This window comes from Neophocaena asiaeorientalis, unplaced genomic scaffold (genome assembly GCF_003031525.2).
Source record: "Neophocaena asiaeorientalis asiaeorientalis breed wild unplaced genomic scaffold, Neophocaena_asiaeorientalis_V1.1 scaffold96, whole genome shotgun sequence".
Classification (NCBI taxonomy): Eukaryota; Metazoa; Chordata; class Mammalia; order Artiodactyla; family Phocoenidae; genus Neophocaena; species Neophocaena asiaeorientalis.
The window spans coordinates 6,173,293-6,195,243 of record NW_020175831.1 but is presented as its reverse complement, the minus strand read 5'-3'; the positions used below and the strand labels follow the sequence as shown (position 1 = coordinate 6,195,243).

General features: G+C 38.7%; 1 protein-coding gene across 1 annotated transcript in view; it reads left to right on the top strand.

The window, feature by feature from the left end:
- The window catches only part of TTN (titin), a 276,735-nt gene that overhangs the window by 49,307 nt on the left and 205,477 nt on the right, over nucleotides 1–21,951 (top strand). The window contains exons 44-46 of the mRNA XM_024732830.1: nucleotides 1,751–1,939; nucleotides 7,200–7,244; nucleotides 18,580–21,330. Coding sequence (XP_024588598.1) covers nucleotides 1,751–1,939; nucleotides 7,200–7,244; nucleotides 18,580–21,330 — 2,985 coding nt within the window. The remainder of the gene's footprint in view (nucleotides 1–1,750; nucleotides 1,940–7,199; nucleotides 7,245–18,579; nucleotides 21,331–21,951) is intronic.

Here is a 21,951-nt window from a genome sequence, read left to right as displayed (position 1 = left end):
TTTCCCATGTTAGGGAAGTTTTTGACTATAATCTCTTCAAATATTTTCTCTGGTCCTTTTTCTCTCTCTTCTCCTTCTGGGACCCCTATAATGCACGTGTTGTTGCATTTAATGTTGTCCCAGTGGTCTCTTAGGCTGTCTTCACTTCTTTTCATTCTTTTTTTCTTTGTGCCCTCTGCCTTTTCATCTTGTCTGTCTTTCTGTGAATGTGGTTTTTGTTCCACAGGCTACAGGATTATGGTTCTTCTTGCTTCTGCTGTCTGCCCTCTGGTGGATGAGGCTATCTAAGAGGCTTGTGTAAGTTTCCTGATGGGAGGGACTGGTGGTGGGTAGAGCTGACTGTTGCTCTGGTGGGCAGAGCTCAGTAGAATTTTAATCTGCCTGACTGCTGATGGGAGGGGCTGGGTTCCCTCCCTGTTGGTTGTTTGGCCTGAGGCAACCCAACACTGGAGCCTACCTGGGCTCTTTGGTGGGGCTAATGACAGACACTGGGAGGGCTCACGCCAAGGAGTACTTCCCAGAACTTCTGCTGCCAGTGTCCTTGTCCCCACATTGACCCACAGCCACCCCCCGCCTCTGCAGGAGACCCTCCAACACTAGCAGGTAGGTCTGGTTCAGTCTTCCCTGGGTTCACTGCTCCTTCCTCTGGGTCCCGATGCACATGCTACTTTGTGTGTGCCCTCCAAGCATGGAGTCTCTGTTTCCCCGAGTCCTGTTGAAGTCCTGCATTCAAATCCCACCAGGCTTCAAAGTCTGATTCTCTAGGAATTCCTCCTCCCGTTGCCGGACCCCCAGGTTGGGAAGCCTGACATGAGGCTCAGAACCTTCACTCCAGTGGGTGGACTTCTGTGGGATAAGTGTTCTCCAGTCTGTGAGTCACCCACCCAGCAGTTATGGGATTTGATTTTACTGTGATTGCACCCCTCCTACCATCTCATTGTGGCTTCTCCTTTGTCTTTGGATGTGGGGTATCTTTTTTGGTGAGTTCCAGTGTCTTCCTGTCAATGATTGTCCAGCAGCTAGTTGTAATTCTGGTGTTCTCACAAGAGGGAGTGAGAGCAACTCCTTCTACTCTGCCATCTTGGTTCCTACTCGCTAGTTTTATTATTATTTATTATTACTCCTACTTTGAAAAAAGCCAAATATATCTAGGATGCCCAAATTTCATGACTCTTTCCATTTTAAAAATTTTCTTTTGTGCTGAGACCTTCCAATGCTTGCCTACTGGTAACAAAATAATAGAGATTTTCTTCTTCATCCTTTAAGGGTGTCTCTTTTAGACTTTATGGAATGTTCATCTTCTCAGGTCTGTTTTTGATGGGTCTTTCTGCCTAACCAGCGTGCAGATATCCCTCACTTCCTGTCTCAGTAGGTAACCACAATCTCAGATCAAACCCTTTATGATGACTGTTTCTCAGGGCAGTCTTTTTCTCATTTGACTGAACATGTCAAAACCTTATCTTTGCTTCCATAGCATGACAGGCAAATGGTTAAAAAGAATATAACTAAAATTGTAAATTTTCAAACATTATAACCCATCTATAAGCTGGATTTTTCTAGAATCATGTTTCCTTCTTAAAAATGAAAAGAAATTATATAAGATCAGATGTGGCATGCCCAAAAGAGAAGTATAATGTTATTTAGATAAATATAAAATTAGTCACTAATATAGTCAATATTGTGTTTGCAGGTAAATAAAAATATCCACTTGTTCCAGTGACTTAAAGATCCTTTTCCTTTCATGTTACAGATCTAAAAGTGTCTTGGTACAGCAAAGACAAGAAAATCAAGCCATCTCGGTTCTTTAAAATGACTCAGTTTGAAGACACTTACCAACTGGAAATTGCTGAAGCTTTTCCAGAAGATGAAGGAATTTATACTTTTGTTGCTAGTAATGCTGTAGGTCAAGTATCAAGCACAGCCACTTTGAGACTGGAAGGTACAGTAAAACAACTTTAAGAACCACATTTAAATATGGATCTAATCTCACAATGTCAGTAACAAATCACTAAGGATTTCACGTAAATCATCGTTGGTCCTACCATTCTCTTAACGTGACTAATTGTTTCCATGTTATATGTGACGTTCTTGCTTTTCAGTTACCCCTTCTCATTATGAATCACAAACCATCATTTTTTATTTTGCCCTGCTTTGTCTCCATAGAATTTTGTAATGTGTTGCTCTCATCATCAGCTTTCATGCTTCCTGATCAGCATGTATCAGAATGGGGAGAAATATGCTAAAGAATTAGATAGATCTGTTTTCTCATCTGGCTAGGATGCAAATTCTAAAAAAAATGTTTTTAAATCTAAGAGTGTTACCATCCCACCATTGTACTGACACAATTCTGATTTCACAGAAGCTACAGTGGGTGATTTCAGGTCTGCACACCAGCTGGATGTGTTTACTGTCATTCAAAGAATGCCTGAGGGTTGAGGGGCTCCACTGTAAGATGGTTTAACATCTCTGTTACTTGGGGCTCTTCCGCTGCAATCAGAAACACTTGCTCAGTGTCGGGGTGGGGGGCACTTTGATTCAGAATGAGATAGTATTTTTATAGAATCAGGCTGTTTTTCCTGAGCTAAAATAGTCTCTGTAATATTAAGCATATACAAATACATAAAGAGTTAGGGCAACTTTTGCTTTTTTCCTTGATTGTAAACACTTATTATAATAACCAGAGGTTTTCTTAATAATCAGTGTAGTGTGGTTTACAAAAAAGAAAAGCTGGTTTGACAACCAGAGGGGAAGAAATAACAACAGGAAACAAGAATACCTAAACTGAATTGCACACTCCACGACTGCCCTCGTACACAATGTAGTGAAGTTCCTTAGACTAGTTATGTCTCAGCACGTTTGTCTGGAAAATGGAAGGGAACTTGTGTGACTTTGAATCAATGTGTGTATGTAGTGACATACGTTGACAAGGCATCAGGATTGGTCTGGATTCTAGTTCACCACTGAAATTGATAACAGATCTGTAGACAACTCCCAGTAAGTTCTGGTTTCAGTGCAGGGTAAAGACATTAAAGGTTGGCATGCTTCTTTTCAGGATTTAGCAAACTTGAAGAAGTTACATCAGACTCTCAATGGCATGTCTCTTCATCAGTTTCATTTAAGAAGGAGGCCCTTGGCCAAAAGCCCATCTTCATCCAGCCTCTATCAAGCCTCAGGGTGCACAGCGGGGAGACAGTCAGATTCCATGCCAGGGTTTCTGGCATTCCCAAGCCAGAAATCCAGTGGTTGCATAACCAGCAACCAATTCTACCAACAAAAGATGTAGTTTTCCATTTTGAGGAGTCCACAGGCATGGCTTTAATGCTTATAGTTGATGCTTACTCAGAGCATGCCGGCCAGTACTCTTGCAAAGCAGCCAATAGCGCTGGGGAAGCCATTTGTGCAGCTATACTCACAGTGACTCCAAAAGGTAAAGAAAGCCTGGCTTGCTTCAAAGACTTTGATCTGCTGCATCCCTCCTACTCCCACTGTTACTAATGAGAGTCTCTGCTGTGTGTCTTGGTGCATATTGTGGTCGGTCCATAATTTATTAACAAAGTAACACCCAGGTGCCCCTAAGTCCTCAATTATAGTTTAACCAGTGTACTTTAAATCTCACTGAAGTACGTGTTCTGGGCATTACACTAGTTATTATTTGGTTAGGCATCAACTTTGCTTGACATTTTTACTTTTCTAAACATCATCTCATCATTGCATCATTAATGATTTATTTGCTACATATTTTTGATAAAGTATATGGTGGAGGGAGGACAAATGATATCCCGAATAGAGTCAGAAAAAAAGAGGGAGCGGCTATGTCATTCTGGATAGCTGCGATGACAACAAAAAGAAGGAAGCAGATACTGTATGGCATCCGCATGAGCCTTCATCATCCATCCCTCACTGGATCACTGGGAATGAATTTTCTTTTGTGTCACCCTGACATCCTGGAGCACACTGCATCTGGCATGCTGCTTCCAAGTAACAGTGACGTCTTTCATCTTCATCTTCCATGCCATTTTATGTTACTAACCTAGCCAGGTGACAAAACTTAGATCCTAATGTTCTTTTCTTTTTCTTGTCACTTGATCGTACAGTGCAAGCCCTAGCTAGGCAAAGTTCTGGGGAAAATGTAAGAGAGTCCACCAAGTCCCAGGCAGTGGCAGATCCCTGTTTCACAAAGCAGGAGAGCAAAATATCCCAAAGCGAAATTAAGTCATTTCAAGGATCATCATACGAATATGAATTTCAGGTTTTTGAAGGTGTATCTCAAAGTTCCGCCCACACAGCTACATCCATTCGAGATGTAGAGTTGCCATACTGCATCCCTTTCACAAATTGCAGAAAGCACTGAGTTATCTGAGAAATGTGCTGAAGAGCCAATGGATGAAGCACCAAGGATTCTCCTGCATCTTCAGGACCTCTCTGTAAAGTGCGGCGACACGGCTCAATTCCTCTGTGTCTCAGAAGAACCTTCCGTTGATGTAACCTGGACTCATGAAGGTGTAAAGATAGAGGAATCTAAGAGAGTGAAGCAGTCACAAAATGGCAATGCTCAGTTACTTACCATATGTAATGTTCAGCTGGTAGACCAAGGATTGTACAGCTGCGTTGTCCACAATGAGTACGGAGAGAAGACAACATCAGCAGTACTAAGAGTAGAAGGTGGTTATTTGATATTTAGCTCTGACTTGCTTCATTTCATCCTCATCGCTTTATGCAGCTTTTCCATCATGCAGATTGAATCAATGAATATATTAAATAGAATACCCTTAAATTAGCACTCTATTCATAAATGACTTATGAAAGTCAGCCAAGTCGTTGGCCAAACTTAAGAACGTGTAACTTTCCAGTCTAGATTCAAGGAAGTTTAACTTTCAAATCTGAGTTCAGGAAGTCAAGGTTTGTTTCGTATGTGCTCTTTTTTCTAATACTTACCAAATGTGCCACCTAGGAAGTATACCAAAGAAGGTTCAGATGTTAGAGTTCATCAAGTGTTTATTGAGCATTTATTATTGTGCCTGGCACTGTCTGGACCAAAATTAGTAGTCTTTAGATATTTCTCAATAAATGCTGCTGCCTTATAGTCTCAGATCCTCCCAGAATTGTAGAATTATCTCACAGCAAGATCATTATTTTTGTTGTTGTGCTTGATTCACCACTGTGTCTAGAAGGGGCACAAATATATTTGGGCAAAGGTTAACTTCTTCCTTCCTTCCATGGACTTTCTTCTTGGATGCTAATAAAATGAGAAGAGTATTCTTCAGGTACTAGAAGCCTGTGCTGTGTGTCTGCAGCAAAGGACCTTCGCTGAATCCCATGGAGGGAAGCTGGTGGAAGAAGTTTAGGCATCTCCAGGGGTCTGTGGAGAGCTGCGGCCTCTAGCTCTTCCCTGATCCGGCCATATTATTGTTGAGGCGTCAGAGATGAACGGGGGCAATACAGTGCTGTGTGCACGGCCATCTCTGCAGTGAATTTTGAGATAGATTCATTAATTCACTTAATGTATCTGCAATCCTCACTCACCAAAAGGAGGATTTGTTTTTTCTTAATCTGACATTTTGGTCTAGAGCTATTTCTGATTAATTTTCAAAGCCTAAGAAAGGGATAGCTCAAGAACTGAGGTCTAATTATGCAAATTAGGTAGAAAATTCCACCATCCAGAAAGTTGACCCTCAGTTTCACCATAGCTGCTGGCTAGCACAGTAATCACACAAGAAACTATCTATCTGGAGGCGTTGTCTACAAGTCACGTAGGTGACAACTGTGACGGTTTCCGCAGCAAGATAATTGGGAGCTGGTGTGTTGTGGAGGTGGGAGAAATGTAGGTCTTTCAACTCGCTTCCTAAAGAACCTAGTGCCCTAGGACAGTCCTTCGTCATCATGTTCCCAGAGTGGATTTGAGCTGGACATTTTTGCCTCAGGATTTCCAGTTCACTCAGTTCCAACAATTATATTATTAAAATGTTCTTGGTGCGTGAGCATTTTTTTTTCCCTTGGGAAGTCCAGACTGCCTTACTGAAGAAAGTTAAAAGAGAAGCCACTTTTCAGTGTTTGAAGAGTGAAGGATCAGGCACAGTTATCTAATTATCTAATATAGGCCAGTCTTTATCTGTTCCTCTTCGATTTGGGCCTAATAATCTTACATAGGCTAGTTATCCATGAAAATCAGGTAGGAATGGGAACCCCCATAAGTCTGTTTGAGTAGAGTTCTTATGTGCGTAGTAAGCATAGATATATCCTAGTTTGGGGGCTAATGTGCTGCTTACCCTCTCATCGTAATAACATTCCATCATCTCTAAATTCCACGTGTGTTTTACTCTTACAAACACAACTAATTTATTCCTTTTCCAAACTTTATTCTTACCTAGCAAAAGAATTGCAAACCAGACCACTTACCAAAATTACCCTTGGTTCAGACACTAAAAGTATTAAAACACTCAAAGAGTCCCAAGTTAAAACAACCCATGAAGTAAAGAGAGCATCATCAAAGAAAACATCAAGTTTGTCAGTAACTTCATGCCAAAGACCACAAGGAACTGAGAAGCCAGGGCGGCAAGCACACTGACTTGTGTCACACAGGCGGGAGAATGAGAGTGTTACCTGAGCACCTGCTTTCTCTGAAGCCACCCAGAGATGATTGTGTCTAAAGGCTGTGACTTTTCCTTATGTAATAAAAGTAATTTTGAGTTGAGGACTCTGTTCTGCTCTTTAACATATAATTGGACTTTGCGTGAAGTTTTAAAGGTGGTTCAAATCAAAGGAGTGTTTACTAGCAGAAAACTCAATTCTGCAGGGAAATCTGAGAATGGCCCTCAGTTAAAAGTGGCAAGTTAGAAAATGCATGTTCCTTCTAAATGTGATTTCATCTCCTAGCAAGTAGTCAGTCAACAAGACATTAAAAAAGAAATATTCCTTTTGTTTGTGGATTGCTTTTCTCAGTGCATGTAAAAGGCATGGGGAATTGTGGAAGTAAAAGTGGAAATTTCATAGAGAACCTAAAATAAAAATGTTTAAAAATCTTTCATCATTGTCATGTACTTTATCAGCTCATTGATCTGTTTGGCATGGATTTTGGGGGGTGCATTTGGGGGATGTAGTTTTCTATTATAGTAAAGAGAAAATTGTAATTGTATGAATCATGAATTGAGGCAGAAAGTACATGGAATTAATCATGAAAATCTCTTGTTTTTGCACTCTAGCTCCTGAATCAATGTTTCATGAGCAGATTGAGATGGAGATGAAAGGTATGGTTATATTGAATATGAGATTTAAGTAGAAATTCTGAAGGATTAATAGAATCCTTGAGCTGCCTTCTGTCAGTAGTATTGAGAAAAATGACATAGATGTACAAATATATCTCTTACAGTATATATTACTGTGTTGCATGCCTGGTTTAGTATGCTGATAGTTACGTGCATTTCACAGTAATTTGTTTTATGGTAATTTAAAATCTTATATTTAAAATTTATCAGCCATAATCAACTTCATGTTTGCAGCCATTTTCAAAAGCGTGTATTAGAAAAGGTTGTCATCTTAATGCATGAAATCATGAACTAGAAGTTTGTTTTCAAAATCACTGTGAATTAAATTGAACAAGAGACAATAACCTAGCTGTCATTCTCAGAATGCAACATCATGAATGAATTATTATTGAGACGCTTTTTTATTTAGGGTGTGTGAAAATGTTACATTCCCATTCCGGTTTACACTTCATGCACATACATCATTTTAACATTGATATGTCTCTTACACTGGCTTGCAGATAGCTGCCTTATGTGATCCTTATTGCCTGCTTTTCTTTGCATAACATCGTGACTTTATGGCTGTATTAGTTCGAATAAACGCCTTCTCATTTTATTTTATTATTTTATTTTATTTTAGCTAATCACTTATGGTTATAGTTCTCGTATATATATCTTAAATAGTTAATTCTCCAAAAATACAATAATTTAATCTATAATCAAAAGGATCAGAAAGGGCGTTTATTCCACTCTCTGCAAGTCAGGTAAGATTTTCCTCTTAGCCATCAAAAGAACAGTTTTCCTGCTCTCAAAACAAATATGCACAGGAACATGTTATTTTGAAATTCATTTGTGCTTGTTCAAGAAGAAATTTCAGCAGTTTGAAGAAAAGACCAGACAACGAACGATTTTCGTGTCAGAATCTTTTAAACAGAGCATGGTGTTGCGTTTATTCGAACAAATATGGTGAGTGAAATTTTTTATGGATTTGTGAGAATCTGTAGCATGCACTTTATTTCATTTCCTATTTTGCAATTTCATTTATTTTCAACTTTTTCAAGTACTATGGAAAATAGTAAAATGCTTTATAATTGAACTTTTTTTCAGAATTGTTCTCTGAGGAAGCGTCTGAACATTCAGAAAGAGATACCCGCGTTGCCTTCTCAGATCCTGAAGACATAGATCACAGCTCCATGGCTGCTAAAAGATATGCAAGTAGAATATCATCTACAAGCTCCTGGCCCAAATATTTCAAGCCTTGTTTTACCCAAAAGCTTATGTTTAAATATGTTTTCGAGGGTGAACCTGTTGTTTTTACGTGTAGATTAATTGCCTGTCCAACTCCAGAAATGACTTGGTTTCATAACAATCGACCTATCCCAACAGGTCTTCGACGGGTTATAAAAACAAAGAGTGATTTACATCATCACTCTTCCAGCTTAGAGGTTAAAAGGGTCCAAGACAGAGATACTGGAAGTTATAGATTATTAGCAATTAATAGTGAAGGGTCTGCTGAGTCAACTGCATCGTTGCTTGTTATTGAAAAAGGGCAAGATGAGAAATATTTAGAATTTCTGAAAAGGGCAGAACAGACACATGGAAATATGGAGGCTTTAGCTGAAAGGAGAGAAAATAGATTAAAGGTTGACCTGAGGTTTACTGGCTCTCCCTTTAACAAGAAACAAGACGCGGAACAACAGGGAATCATGCGAACTATACACTTTAAGACAGTAAGTCCTGGCAGGAAAACAGATTTAATGTATGATGAAGAATATTTAGAAAGTAAATCGGACACAAGGGGATGGCTTAATGTAGGTGAAAGTTTCCTGGATGAGGAGACCAAAATGAAGTTGCAGCATTTACGGGAGGCTAGAAAAATGTTAATGGAGAAAAAGAAATTATCTTTGTTAGATATGTCATCTGAAATAAGTTCAAGAACTTTGAGAAGTGAAGACAGTGATAAAGACGTTCTGTTCTCTCGAGAGGAAATAAAAAGCAGGTCTGTATCTGACCTAGCTGACAATAGGGATAAGGTAGATAATTCAACTGAGGGTATTGTCCAAGATCCACAGGTCCTTCCTAATCTAATGGATCAAAATGTAGAATCTGGAGAACCTCCCACAAGCTTTCAAACTACTGTTGATGAGGAAATTCTCCAGACTGAAATGAGAGTGAGCCAAGAGGCATTCCTAAGAGAAAGTCTATCAAGGGACCATTTATATGGTAGGATTCTAGTAAATGAGAATATCCAAGCAAGAGAACAACTTGAAAAACTTATGACCCCAACGGAAATTGTAGAGTCATCTAAAGATATCACAAATGTAAGTAAGAATGAGGAAATATATGAGACCCCTGAAAAGGTGTCTCAAGTTACTATACCACACACCAGTGAATCTTCTGGTGCAGTTGTAAATATTCAAGAAAGTGAAGCATTAGATATTGACCAAATAAGAAAAGATGATCTGAGAGAATTTCAACACTCCACTTCCACAAAAGTCGATGAATTCAAAACTGAACAGGAAGAAAAAGCCACAAGATTTTTCGAAAATTCTTTCCAGAAACATCCACCACGTTGCCCACCTTCATTTCTTCAAGAAATTGAACCTCAAGAAGTTTATGAAGGTGATAGCTGTGAATTCGTGTGTCATTTTCAAGGATATCCTCAACCCATAGTGACATGGTATAACAATGATGTACCAGTCCCATGTAATCGAGGCTTTATCACTCAGACCTTCAAAAACTATTCAACGTTAACCTTTTCTTCTGTCCATCCTCAAAATGAAGGTTTCATTACCTGTGTGCTGTTTAACCAATACGGAACAGTAAAAACAACCGGTGTACTTAAAGTGAAGTCAAAACAAAGGCATGATGTCGAAGCACATAGGGTCCCAGTGTTGCATGACTACACTGATGAAGAAGAGGAGCTGACATTGGTGTTTGACCAAGCAAAAGGCGTTCCTCCATCTCTGAGACAGGAAGGCCAAACAAATCTCCATATGTTAAAAGCTAACCCACCAGTTCCTCCCTCTGCAGACATAGAACTTCTTTCCTTTCCTGTAGAAATTCAGATAACGGCAGCTACTCCTACCCCAGAACAGGATAAAGAGTCAAGAGAGTTGTTTCAACTGGAGGAGTTGGAACCTAAAGCAACACCTCAAGATGAGGCTACTCGGTCACCAAAGCACAAATTTATATTTTCATCTGATATTACTAACGAGCCGCCAGAAGTGTTACAAGAAATGCCAAAGCATGCCAGTTGTAGAGAAGGGGATTCCGTAGTCCTTGAATGTTCACTGTCTGGTGAGCCTAAACCAGCTGTGACATGGTTCCACAATGGAGTCCTTTTAAAGCAGAACCAGAAGTTCCAGTTTGAAGAAGTTAATTGTAGCCACAGGTTATATATTAATGATGTTAATTCTCAAGATTCTGGAAAATATGAATGTGTTGCTGAAAACAGTTCAGGAATGGTTGAGAGTGTTTCAGATCTAACAGTGGAACCTGTCACTCACAGGGAATATAGTCAATTAGAAAATATGGGTGGAATTTATGCCAAATATTCCAAAGATCAACACATTCAGGGAGAATCTGTAAGGGCACACTTTCGTGATTATCCAGCCGGTCCTTTTACTCCCCAGTCCAATATAAAAGAATATTCTGTAAGAGGATATTTTCAAAGCCTTGAGACAATTGAACAGATAGACCAGAAAGGCCAGGTTTCTTGCACATCTTCTAGAGAAAAACTGCCCATATTTATGCAGGGTGCTTCTAGATCCATAACAATCAACAAGCCTCTCCGAGCTGAACTCATACAACGTCAGGATGAAGAGAAAGAGGAACATGTAAATGAAAAATCAAAGCTACACCAAGCAGAGGGGACTGTCTATCCATCTGTTGATGATTTCAGTGAAGTTAAAATTAGGAAAGAGGTAAGAAATGATCTGGGGAAACTTGGTGGACCAGAAAGGGAAAACGTGCAAGAATATGCCCAAAGTGACTATTTATCAAATATCCACTCTGAGAGAACTTCTGATGGTTACAATACGAAAGAATCGTCCATAATTGTATACGAAGAACCCTTTGGGGAAGGGAGATACTACCCAGGAAAAAAGGTGAGGCATAGAATCATTGCATTTGAAAAGTTACAACATATAGAAAAAGGTGTTCTAGAAAAGAGACCTACCAAGAAATCATTTGTGAATCCTCCTCAAAAGAAGCTTGATGACAAAGACTTTCCCTTAAAGCAAAGAAAATCAAGATCAAGTAACCTAAACACAGATATGCATCAGGCAGAGGAAATGCCTCCAAACACTGAACAAGATTCATCTAACATTGTAATGAATTTAAAGCTGCTTTCTTCTCAAACTCATAAGGTACTTGAATTACAAGAGAGGGAACAACAGAAGGAAGTAGGTCTTATAGATCAATCTGCAGTTGCTGAAAGGGCTGAACATGAAGCACCTATTACATTTGACCTAAAGCAATTTCATGCTCAAATAGAAAATGCGGATGTAAAATTTCAGGAAGTTAGACTAGATAGTGATCAATCAGAAGAAGCTTATTTTCAAACCCAGCATCCTGCTTCTGAAACAACCGAGGCTGAGAGCATTGTATTTGATCTGAAGCAAATGTATTCTCATTTAGGAGACCCAGCTAAGGAGTTTCAAGAGCAAGAAACTAGGCAACAGCAGGAAACACCATATAAAGAGGAAGTTCCTAGCACTGAAACATTACAATCTGATACACAGAATACCTCTCAAAGTGCACAAAGTAACATATTTACCAATCCAGAGATTTCTTCCAGTAAGGAGTTTTTAGATAGGACTGTGAGGGAGAAAAGTGGTAGTGATGAAAATGCCTCTTATTTGGAAAAACATATGCAGGAACAAAATTTAGAAATTTTAACTACTGATATTTCTCTTAAAACTATTTCTGAAGAGATCCATAGTGAACCGTGTGCCCTACTTTCAACCTCATCCACAGATGTAGGAAAAACTGATATTTCTGAGAAAAATGGGGATAGGAGTTTCATTTCACATGTGAGAAAAGCAAGTGAGGAAAAACTTAGAGAGGTTTGTAAAAAGGAGGAGGAGCATTCTTTGGAACCAGAGTTGGAGTCATTTCAAAAGCAAGATGGAGGGACACAGGGATATGCTGCTGGAATTTTGGGAGACCACATAAGTGAGGTTCAGGAAGCAGACACATGCCACAGAAAAATTTCCCTGAGTCAGCACTTTCCATTCTTGATGACTGAGGAACAACGGAATCCAAATGATCAAATAAGTGAGAAAATGGATGCTCCTGGAAAAGAAAAATGTTATGAAGAAATTCAAGTTCAGAATGAAACTTCTTTCTCCAGTACTGAAAAACAAAAGATAGAAACTTGTTTTTCTGAAAACCCTCCTAAGTTGGATGAGGCACATACAGCAGAGGTAATGGAATGTGAGACCTCCCTAACACAGTACTTACTGGCTGCTGGAAAGCATGAAGTTCCTGAGACGGCAGACACCAAGCACAAGGCAGATCTTGTCCACAGTGAATCAGTCACATCAATGGAGGTCGAAGAAGTAACTTTCAGCGCTGTGTATGAGTACTACAACCAACAACAGGAATCACTGGGACGCCCATTTTCTCCTGAATCTGATATTTCAATTGATGTGGGAAGTACAAGCAGTGAAGCACTCTCTGAGCTAGATCAGTTTTATACCCCACCATCCTCTGTTGAACATCTTGAAACTCCAAAGTCTCCTGATTTGTATCTTACTCCTGTAGACACAGCTAAAATATCCTCAACAAATTTAGGAGGTAAGACTATTGAAAGGACCACACCTTTAGAGGAAGCTACTGAAAGGTACTCAACACCTTCCGAAGGCAAGGTAGCAGAAAGGTGTTCTACACCCTCAGGAGAGACCCTGGAGAGATACTCCACACCTCCAGGAGAGACCCTGGAGAGATACTCCACACCTCCAGGAGACACCCTGGAGAGATATTCCACACCTCCAGGAGAGACCCTGGAGAGATACTCCACACCTCCAGGAGACACCCTGGAGAGATATTCCACACCTCCTGGAGAGACCTTAGAGAGGTATTCCACGCCCTCAGGGGAGACACTAGAGAGATATTCTACACCTTTAGGAGGAGAAACTGTTGAAAGATATTCTGTTCCTACTGGAGGACCAAACCCCACTGGAATCTTTAAAAGGTGCCCATCAAAACTAGAAAGGGAGGACAGTCCATCAAGTGAGCATTTCCACACACCTACAGAAGAGAGAAGCTCAGCTTATGAATTATGGCGTTCTGATTCCTTTGGCACGCCCAATGAAGCCATTGAACCAAAAGACAATGAAATGCCACCATCTTTTATTGAACCTCTGACCAAAAGGAAGATCTATGAAAACACAACCTTGGGCTTCATTGTTGAAGTTGAGGGCCTTCCAGTTCCTGGTGTGAAATGGTATCGAAATAAATCTTTGCTAGAGCCAGATGAAAGGATCAAAATAGAAAGGGTGGGTAATGTGTGTTCTTTGGAAATTGCTAACATTCAAAAAGGAGAGGGAGGCGAGTACATGTGCCATGCTGTAAACATCATAGGGGAAGCAAAGAGCTTTGCACATGTAGACATTGTGCCCCCAAAAGAGAGAGCAGTGGCCCTTCCGCCTCCAGTAACACATCAGCATGTCATGGAGTTCGATTTGGAAAACACTGGGTCATCAAGAACCCCTTCTCCTCAAGAAATTGTCCTGGAAGTTGAATTAAGTGAAAAAGATGTTAAAGAATTTGAGAAGCAAGTGAAAATAGTCACAGTTCCTGAATTTACTCCTGATCATAAAAGCATGGTTGTGAGTCTGGATGTTCTCCCATTGAATTTAGCAAATCCGAGTATGGCTTCAAGGGAGGAAGAAGACAAAGATTTAAAAATTGACTTAGAAGTATTTGAAATGCCTCCTCGCTTTATAATGCCTATTTGTGATTTTAGAATTCCAGAAAACTCAGACGCTGTGTTCAAATGTTCAGTCATAGGCATCCCAACTCCTGAAGTGAAATGGTATAAAGAATATATGTGTATTGAGCCAGATGACGCTAAATATGTGATTAGTGAGGAGAAGGGAAGTCACACCCTTAAGATTCGCAAAGTCTGTCTTTCTGATAGTGCAACGTACCGGTGCAGAGCTGTGAATTATGTAGGGGAGGCTATCTGTCGGGGATTCCTCACCATGGGAGATTCCGAAATGTTGGCTCTGCTGTCAAAGAAAAGTAAAGTGACATTGAGCAGTGTGAAGGAAGAATTAGTCTTAAGGAACAAATATTCAGACAGCTTTTTTGAATTTCAGGTGGAGGAAGGGCCTCCCAGGTTTATCAAAGGTATTTCTGACTGTTCAGCACCGTTAGGGACAGCAGCTTATTTCCAGTGTTTAGTCCGTGGCTCTCCGAGGCCCACAGTTTACTGGTACAAAGATGGGAGATTGGTGCAAGGAACAAGGTTCAGTGCCGAGGAAAGTGGCATAGGGTTCCACAACCTGTTCATAACAAGCTTAGTGAAGGAGGACGAAGGTGAGTACAGGTGTGTAGCTACGAACAAATCGGGCATGGCTGAGGCCTGTGCAGTGCTCACCCTAATTTAAAGCTCCTCATGCAAGGTGTTAGTGTCCCCATAATGATGAGAATGGACTTGAATGCTTTCACACTTTCCAGATTATATAGTTCTAATAAATCTCCAAATACATCTACTCTATTTGAACAAATTACATTGAAAAACCCCAGGGAAAACAGTTTCTCTATGTGGAAATCTCATGTTTGTAATACATGTAAATATTCTATTATCTAAACTGTGGAATTATCACCTGTGTCAATTCTGCTGTGAATCATCAAACACTATTAAACATCTCCTTGGCTACCTAATCGTTGGTACTTCTACTTTACCCTCCTTCTACTCCATAAAGTCCTTCAGCAGAATGCATTCTCTTTTAGCAGATAAACTGTATGTCAAGTAAAATGTGAAATGGAAGACCATGTCAGATGACCACACAGACAAATTGGTAAGGTAAAATCTCTCTGCTCTGAGTATAAGTCATTTTGGAAACGATAACTCTTTTGCACCCAAATACATGCTTATTTACTCAGAACAAACCAAGCAGCAACAGGAACCAGCTTTGCCCAATTGGTAACTAACTCTATAATCTGTTTTACCTTGCAATCTTTATATTTATTTTTAGCTCTTTAAAAAATATTTTCATTATTAATATCCCTCTTCTTAAGTGTTTTAACTCTTGCTGCTTTTGAAGGGACCAGTGGTGCTCTCTTGGTGAACTGTAGGTAGAGTTCACCTAGACATTTGCAGAATATGCAAATAAATATCTTTCCACTTTTGGAACTACCTTATTTTCTCAATTTCTGAGATAGCATTAAGTGTAAAATGCAGCATTAATTTGATACTGGACTGGGGTTGGGACAAGAAACTACTATATTACATTTATATATAAATTTTAAACTGCAGTACAATTTCAGAATCTTTAAAATTAGAAAAAGACGGTGGGACATCTCTAGTCTTGAAGCAATATGGTAATTTGTATTTCAGATTATATACAAATAAGAAGATAATTAGCTTTCCTGTCCTTTTCTCTGAATTTTATTTTTAAAACTAGAAATTAATAAGCATTCAAATTTAAGATGTATAAACGTATATGTTTCTAAAGTGGCTGTTTTTGTTTTTCAAAATTATAATTATAGTAAGTTCACAAAATCCTTAACGTACCTATGTGCCACTGTGAACTAAATCTTCTCATATAAGCTGTAATAAACATAAAGAAACTTAGTTTTTTCTTACCTGAAAACGAAGGGTTAGACCAAAAGACCACAGAGGTGATTGTTCAACTATGATTCTGTGTCATCCCAGTGGTAACTTTTCTTAATATAATTCGGAATACGTTTCAGTTTTGCAACAGATAACAAGAGGAATAATAGAATATAGTAATTTGATTGTGAGACTTCTCTTCCTCCCACTCTGTAAATTACTCACTGTCATCTAATGGCTATTTTCTCCCCTGCATTGAGCAATTTTTACATAACATGATCATATTAAATACATTAATTTTACTTTAATTCTAAAACATTAATCATTTAATTTAAATTTAATTTTCAAGAGAATCCATATGTCCAATCATGTTTATTATGCTTCTTTCATCTGTCAAATTTTTTATTCCCACAATGGGACTTCCCTAAAAGCCTTTCAAATTAAAGAAGAAACTGGGAGATCTTTGCTTTCTTTGAGTCACCATAACTTATCAAGATAGATACACTATTGTGAAACAATCATTTCTGTTTCAACCAGTGAGCAGACAATATCTGTGATCATAATTATAGATATGATATATATCTATATACCACATCATAATATATATTATTGTATATTATATATATTATATGCATATAATATAATATATATAATATATATATCTAATATATCACATCATAAATCCCTGAAATAAAACTAATTCTATAGTTTAGGGACTTAAGGATTTATTCTACTCTGAGTCACATAATGGATGTTTAAATAAATTAGAAATTCAGGTCATGACAAACATGATAAGCACACTTTACCCAAACATTATACAGCATAACAATAGTTCAAACCTGTTCTTGAAAAGAAAAAAAAGTTTTAATGCCATATTGGATTGGCAGCAAGGGCTGAAAACTATACCTTTATGCTTATAAAAAGGTGGGCTTTATTTGATTTTGCTCATTAGAATTCTGTTAGTCTTAAATTCATGGCGCTTGAGGAGATTCAGAATGAAAGTGACTGAATAAAGAAAAACAAGCTTTGCCCACCCTTGGCTTACTTATTAATTGTTGTAGATAATTAAATGGAATTTTTTATTTTCGGACTCAACGGCATACAACTTAAAAGCCTGAAATATGAATTTCTCTGATGCTGGATAAAGAATTCATTGTTTTATGCATAGTAGAGTTTAAACATAATTATTAGCTGCTATTACTACATGTATTTTTAACTACACCTTTCATGTTTCGGGACTCTTGAATTTCATCTGGTATCTTTCATATAGTTAATATACCATGTTTAGAAGAAAGGAAAAACAATTGAAAATATTTCAACACGTTAGTGAGTAGGGGTATTTTCGCTATACTGACATTCACTCCCTTTACAGATACTTTGGGAGTTCAAGTGAAAAGGGAAAGCTGACATGAGTGATACATCATAGATTAAATGTTAAGTGGTCACCATTAGTATGTGAAATTAATCAATGTTTTTACAGCTTACTAACTGAAATAATAATAACTGAGTTTGTATTCTACATGCTATAGGTAAGTTTTACCAGTATATTTATATAAGCCAACAGATACTGGAGTCCTGCCTTTTACTGCTAATACATTTGAATTAAAGCATAAGACTATTCCACGTGATGCAAGTAAACTAATACAATAGTAAAACTGCTCTAGGTAAGGTAATAAAACTATTATTAACCAGAGCTGTTCTATTTACCTAATAGATTTAATGAAAAGCTGATTCCTTGTTATCAAATTACGTCTTTCATCCTGTCCATGATACTGTTTAAAGAGTATCTGTTATTCACTCTTTGTTTTCCTGTTCAATAATACTGTGTAGGTATTTCTGATGCAATAAACTATAATTAACTTTTTAATGTTGGAGTTTTCTCTCATTTCTGATTCTCCCATTTTCTTAACATAAGCCTCATTATAAAAGCTTTGTTGAAGTAATAGGGCAATTTACACAGGCAAAGGAAGGCTTGCATTTCTAGTAACTGAAAACAGTTATAAGCAGTAGCTAGAACATAGATGTTTTAGTTTGAAAATAAACAGTCTTCAATTTGACAATGAAGATCACTCTTAAACTCAAGAAAATTCTAAATGTAAATAACAATTCTGGATCTTTTTAGAAATTTATTTAAATGATCCTGAATTCTTTTTCAATTAATATTTAGTGGAATTTTTATTTAAAAGTTATGTTTTAAAGAAAAACATTTGGAGCCTGAATTATTTGATTAGCAGTATTTAGCCAGCCAGCAGTTTCTCAGACTTTAGAATTGGGACTGTATCACAAAGGAAAACTCATAAGAACATCTTTAAAATGTATAAACTCTAACACAAATGAAATGGACTGAAAGTTGCATCAGTACAGTATTTATAATCATATAATATAATAAGCTAAGGTTAAAATTTTAGAAATGTGCCTTTTGATAAATTAATCTCAAGATAATCTAATGATTTCAGGAATAAAACAGAAGAAGGCCATCAATTGGTGCATAATTCTTTGACGACTTCTTTGTTTGTTTTAGTAAAATAATAATCATTTTTCCCCATACAGAGTTTTCTAGTTCTCTTCTGTCTGCTGAGGAAGAAGGACCTCAAACCTCTAGCTCTGGCCTTCAGTTATCTAATAGAAATGAGACACTGGAACTTTTGTCTGAACCTCCAGTTCATTCAACTAAATTCGATTCCAAAAAGGAAGGCAGTGTCCCAGTTTTCATCAAAGAAGTGTCAAATGCTGAAATAAGCATAGGGGATGTGGCTAAGTTGTCTGTTACTGTCACTGGTATTCCCAAGCCTCAAATTCAGTGGTTCTTTAATGGAGTAATGTTAACCCCTTCAGCTGACTACAAATTTGTTTTTGACGGTAATGATCACAGCTTGATCATTCTGTTCACCATATTAGAGGATGAGGGAGAGTATACATGTATTGCCAGTAATGAATATGGACAGGCAATATGTAGTGCCTATCTGAAAATAAATTCCAAAGGAGAGGGGCTCCAAGAACCAGAATCAGCAGAAGAGAAATCTCTGGAAAAGCTCGAAGGTCCTTGTCCTCCTCACTTCCTTAAGGAGTTAAAACCAATTCACTGTACGCAGGGGCTCCCTGCCATCTTTGAGTACACGGTGCTTGGAGAGCCTGCACCCACTGTTTCGTGGTTCAAAGAAAACAAGCAGCTTTGCACCAATGTTTATTACACTATCATTCATAATCCTGATGGTTCCGGGACATTCATCGTCAATGACCCTCAGAAAGAAGATAGTGGTTTATATGTCTGTAAAGCGGAGAATGTGTGGGGTGAATCCACCTGTGCCGCAGAGCTGCTCGTGCTTCTGGAAGACACACACATGACTGATGCCCCCTGTAAAGCAACGTCCACACCAGAGGCTCCTGAAGATTTTCCCCAGACGTCGTTAACGGTCCCTGCAGTTGGGGCACTTGACTCAGAGCAGGAGACTGCAGCTTTTGTAAAGGACACCATTTTGAAAGCCGCTTTAATTGCAGAAGGAAAACAGCAGCTTTCTTACGAGCATGTTGTTAAAACCAATGAACTGAGCAGTCAAGTGACTTTCGTAGCTGAGCAACTGCAATCCACAGTCATGTTACAGCAGGATATGCCCACTCCTGAAAGCATCAGTGAACTTCTTTCCATCAGTGACACTATTCATGTCCAGCCTATCAAGGAACCACCTCCCAATGTACAGCTGCAGATTGTCCAGTCCCAGGACACCCTCCCCAAAGAAGATATTCTAATGTATCAAGAGCCTGAATTACAGGTGGTTCTATCAGATACTGAAAAAATCTTCCCAAGTGCCATGTCCATAGAGGAAATTAGTTCATTAACAGTTGAGTCTCTGCAAACTTTATTAGCTGAACCTGAAGGGAGTTATCCACAGTCATCAATAGAAGAAACGCCAGCCCATTCATATCCAACCTCTGTGGCTGAGGAAGTACTTTTACCAAAAGAAAAGATAGTATCCACAGTGGACGAAGAGCAAAGAGTGATCCTTCAAGAGCAAGAGGCGCAAAGTGCTCTCATCCTGAATCAGAGCTTAGCTGAGGGACACGTGGAAAGTTTCCAGGGTCCTGACGTCATGATCTCCCGGGTCCCTTCAGAACACACGTGCACAGAAGGTGAAATCTTAATGGAAAGTGTGGATCAACTGGACAGTGCAAAGCAAGATTTCGCAGCCAGCGTTGAGGAAGGCAAGTCCTTAAGGTTTCTGTTGGCGGGTGAGGAAAAGCAGGTACTGCTCAAGGAAGAGCGTCTTGACAGCTTGGCAATGCCCCCGAACCAAACCACTAAGTATAAAAAAGAGCCCATGGCAATAAATGGTGTGCAGGAGGTGCAGGGAAGTGACCTGCTTTCTAAGGAAAGTTTGCTTCCTGCTATTCCTGAAGAGCAGCGGTTGAACCTGAAAACTCAGATCCGCAGGGCTTTGCAAGCAGCAGTGGCCAGCGAGCAGCTGAGTCTTTTCTCTGAATGGTTAAGAAACATTGAACAGGTAGAGGTCAAGGCCATAGACTTCACCCAAGAGCCCAACCGCATTATGTGCACCTACTTTATTACCTCAGTGAAGTCTCTAACAGAAGAATTAGCCATCACTATTGAAGGCATTGATCCTCAAATGGCTAACTTGAAAACTGAACTTAAGGAGGCTTTGTGCTCTATAATATGTGAGGAAATGAACATCTTAACAGCTGAGGAACCTGGAATTCAGAAAGGAGCCACAACAGACTTGCAGGAAGAAATGGATTCTTTTTCTAATCCACAGAAGGTTGAAGCAATCACCGAACCAGAGGTTGAATCTAAATATCTTGTCTTAAAGGAACAGATAAGTTATTTTAAGGTGGAAAGTCAGGTCAAAGCTGTGGGTGCCACAACTGCTTCCGCTGCTGTCTCTGATGAAAAACTGGATGAGATACCAAAACCATCAGAGGAAAAAGAGAAATCCCCTGAAGGTGGTACTGAGAAGGCTGGTACAGTAGAGATACGGGAGGCTGAGGGTAGCTCACTCAGAGAGGGTGGTCCTGACGTACAGACGCCCTTGGTGGACACGATTGCCAAGGAAGGTGACACCGTAAGACTCGCGTCATCCATAACAAATGCCGAAGAGGTGAATTGGTATTTTGAGAGTAAACTGGTGCCTTCGGATGAAAAGTTCAAGTGTTTACAAGATCAAAATACATATATGCTAGTGATCGACAAAGTAAATAGAGAAGAACATCAAGGGGAATATACGTGTGAGGCCTTGAATGATGACGGAAAAACAGCAACTTCAGCAAAACTCACTGTAGTCAAAAGAGGTTGGATTTTAAGGATTCAGTGAATCAAGTTCTAACATTCACTGGGTTGTAATGATTTAGGTTTCCTCACTGAATTTTCACTTATCTGCCATTGCCAGAATGCAGTTTATTTAGAGTAAGAATGAAATCACAGACATAATCATGGTTATTAACTTTCCCATTTTCCCTTACTGCCTTACTGGGTGGTATGTTATATCTACACTACTACTTATTTTTAAAATGAAACGTATTTTCATATATTTCATAATACTGATAAATGCTTTTTAGTGTCTTTCTATATGAAAATACTTTAATGATATGTAATAAAAAGCTGTCAGTGAATACCTAGTTACCCTGAAATCACCACTCTCATCCTTAAATTCAAAATAACCATGATTAATTGTCCATTTGTGTTTCTTGTTTCGATTATCTTTTTTGCTATTGTTTCACTTCATCACTTTATTTAGTAGATCATGTTTTTTTCACATCATTCGCAGTGTTCCTAGTCAGCATGGTATATTTAAAGAATATATCATGTTGTTATGCATGTAAGCCAAGAGCATCACATCATTTTAATCATTTTTTCACAATTCACTGAAAAGTAACAATTGAATATGTTGAAAGCTGCTTGCTGTCTTCTTT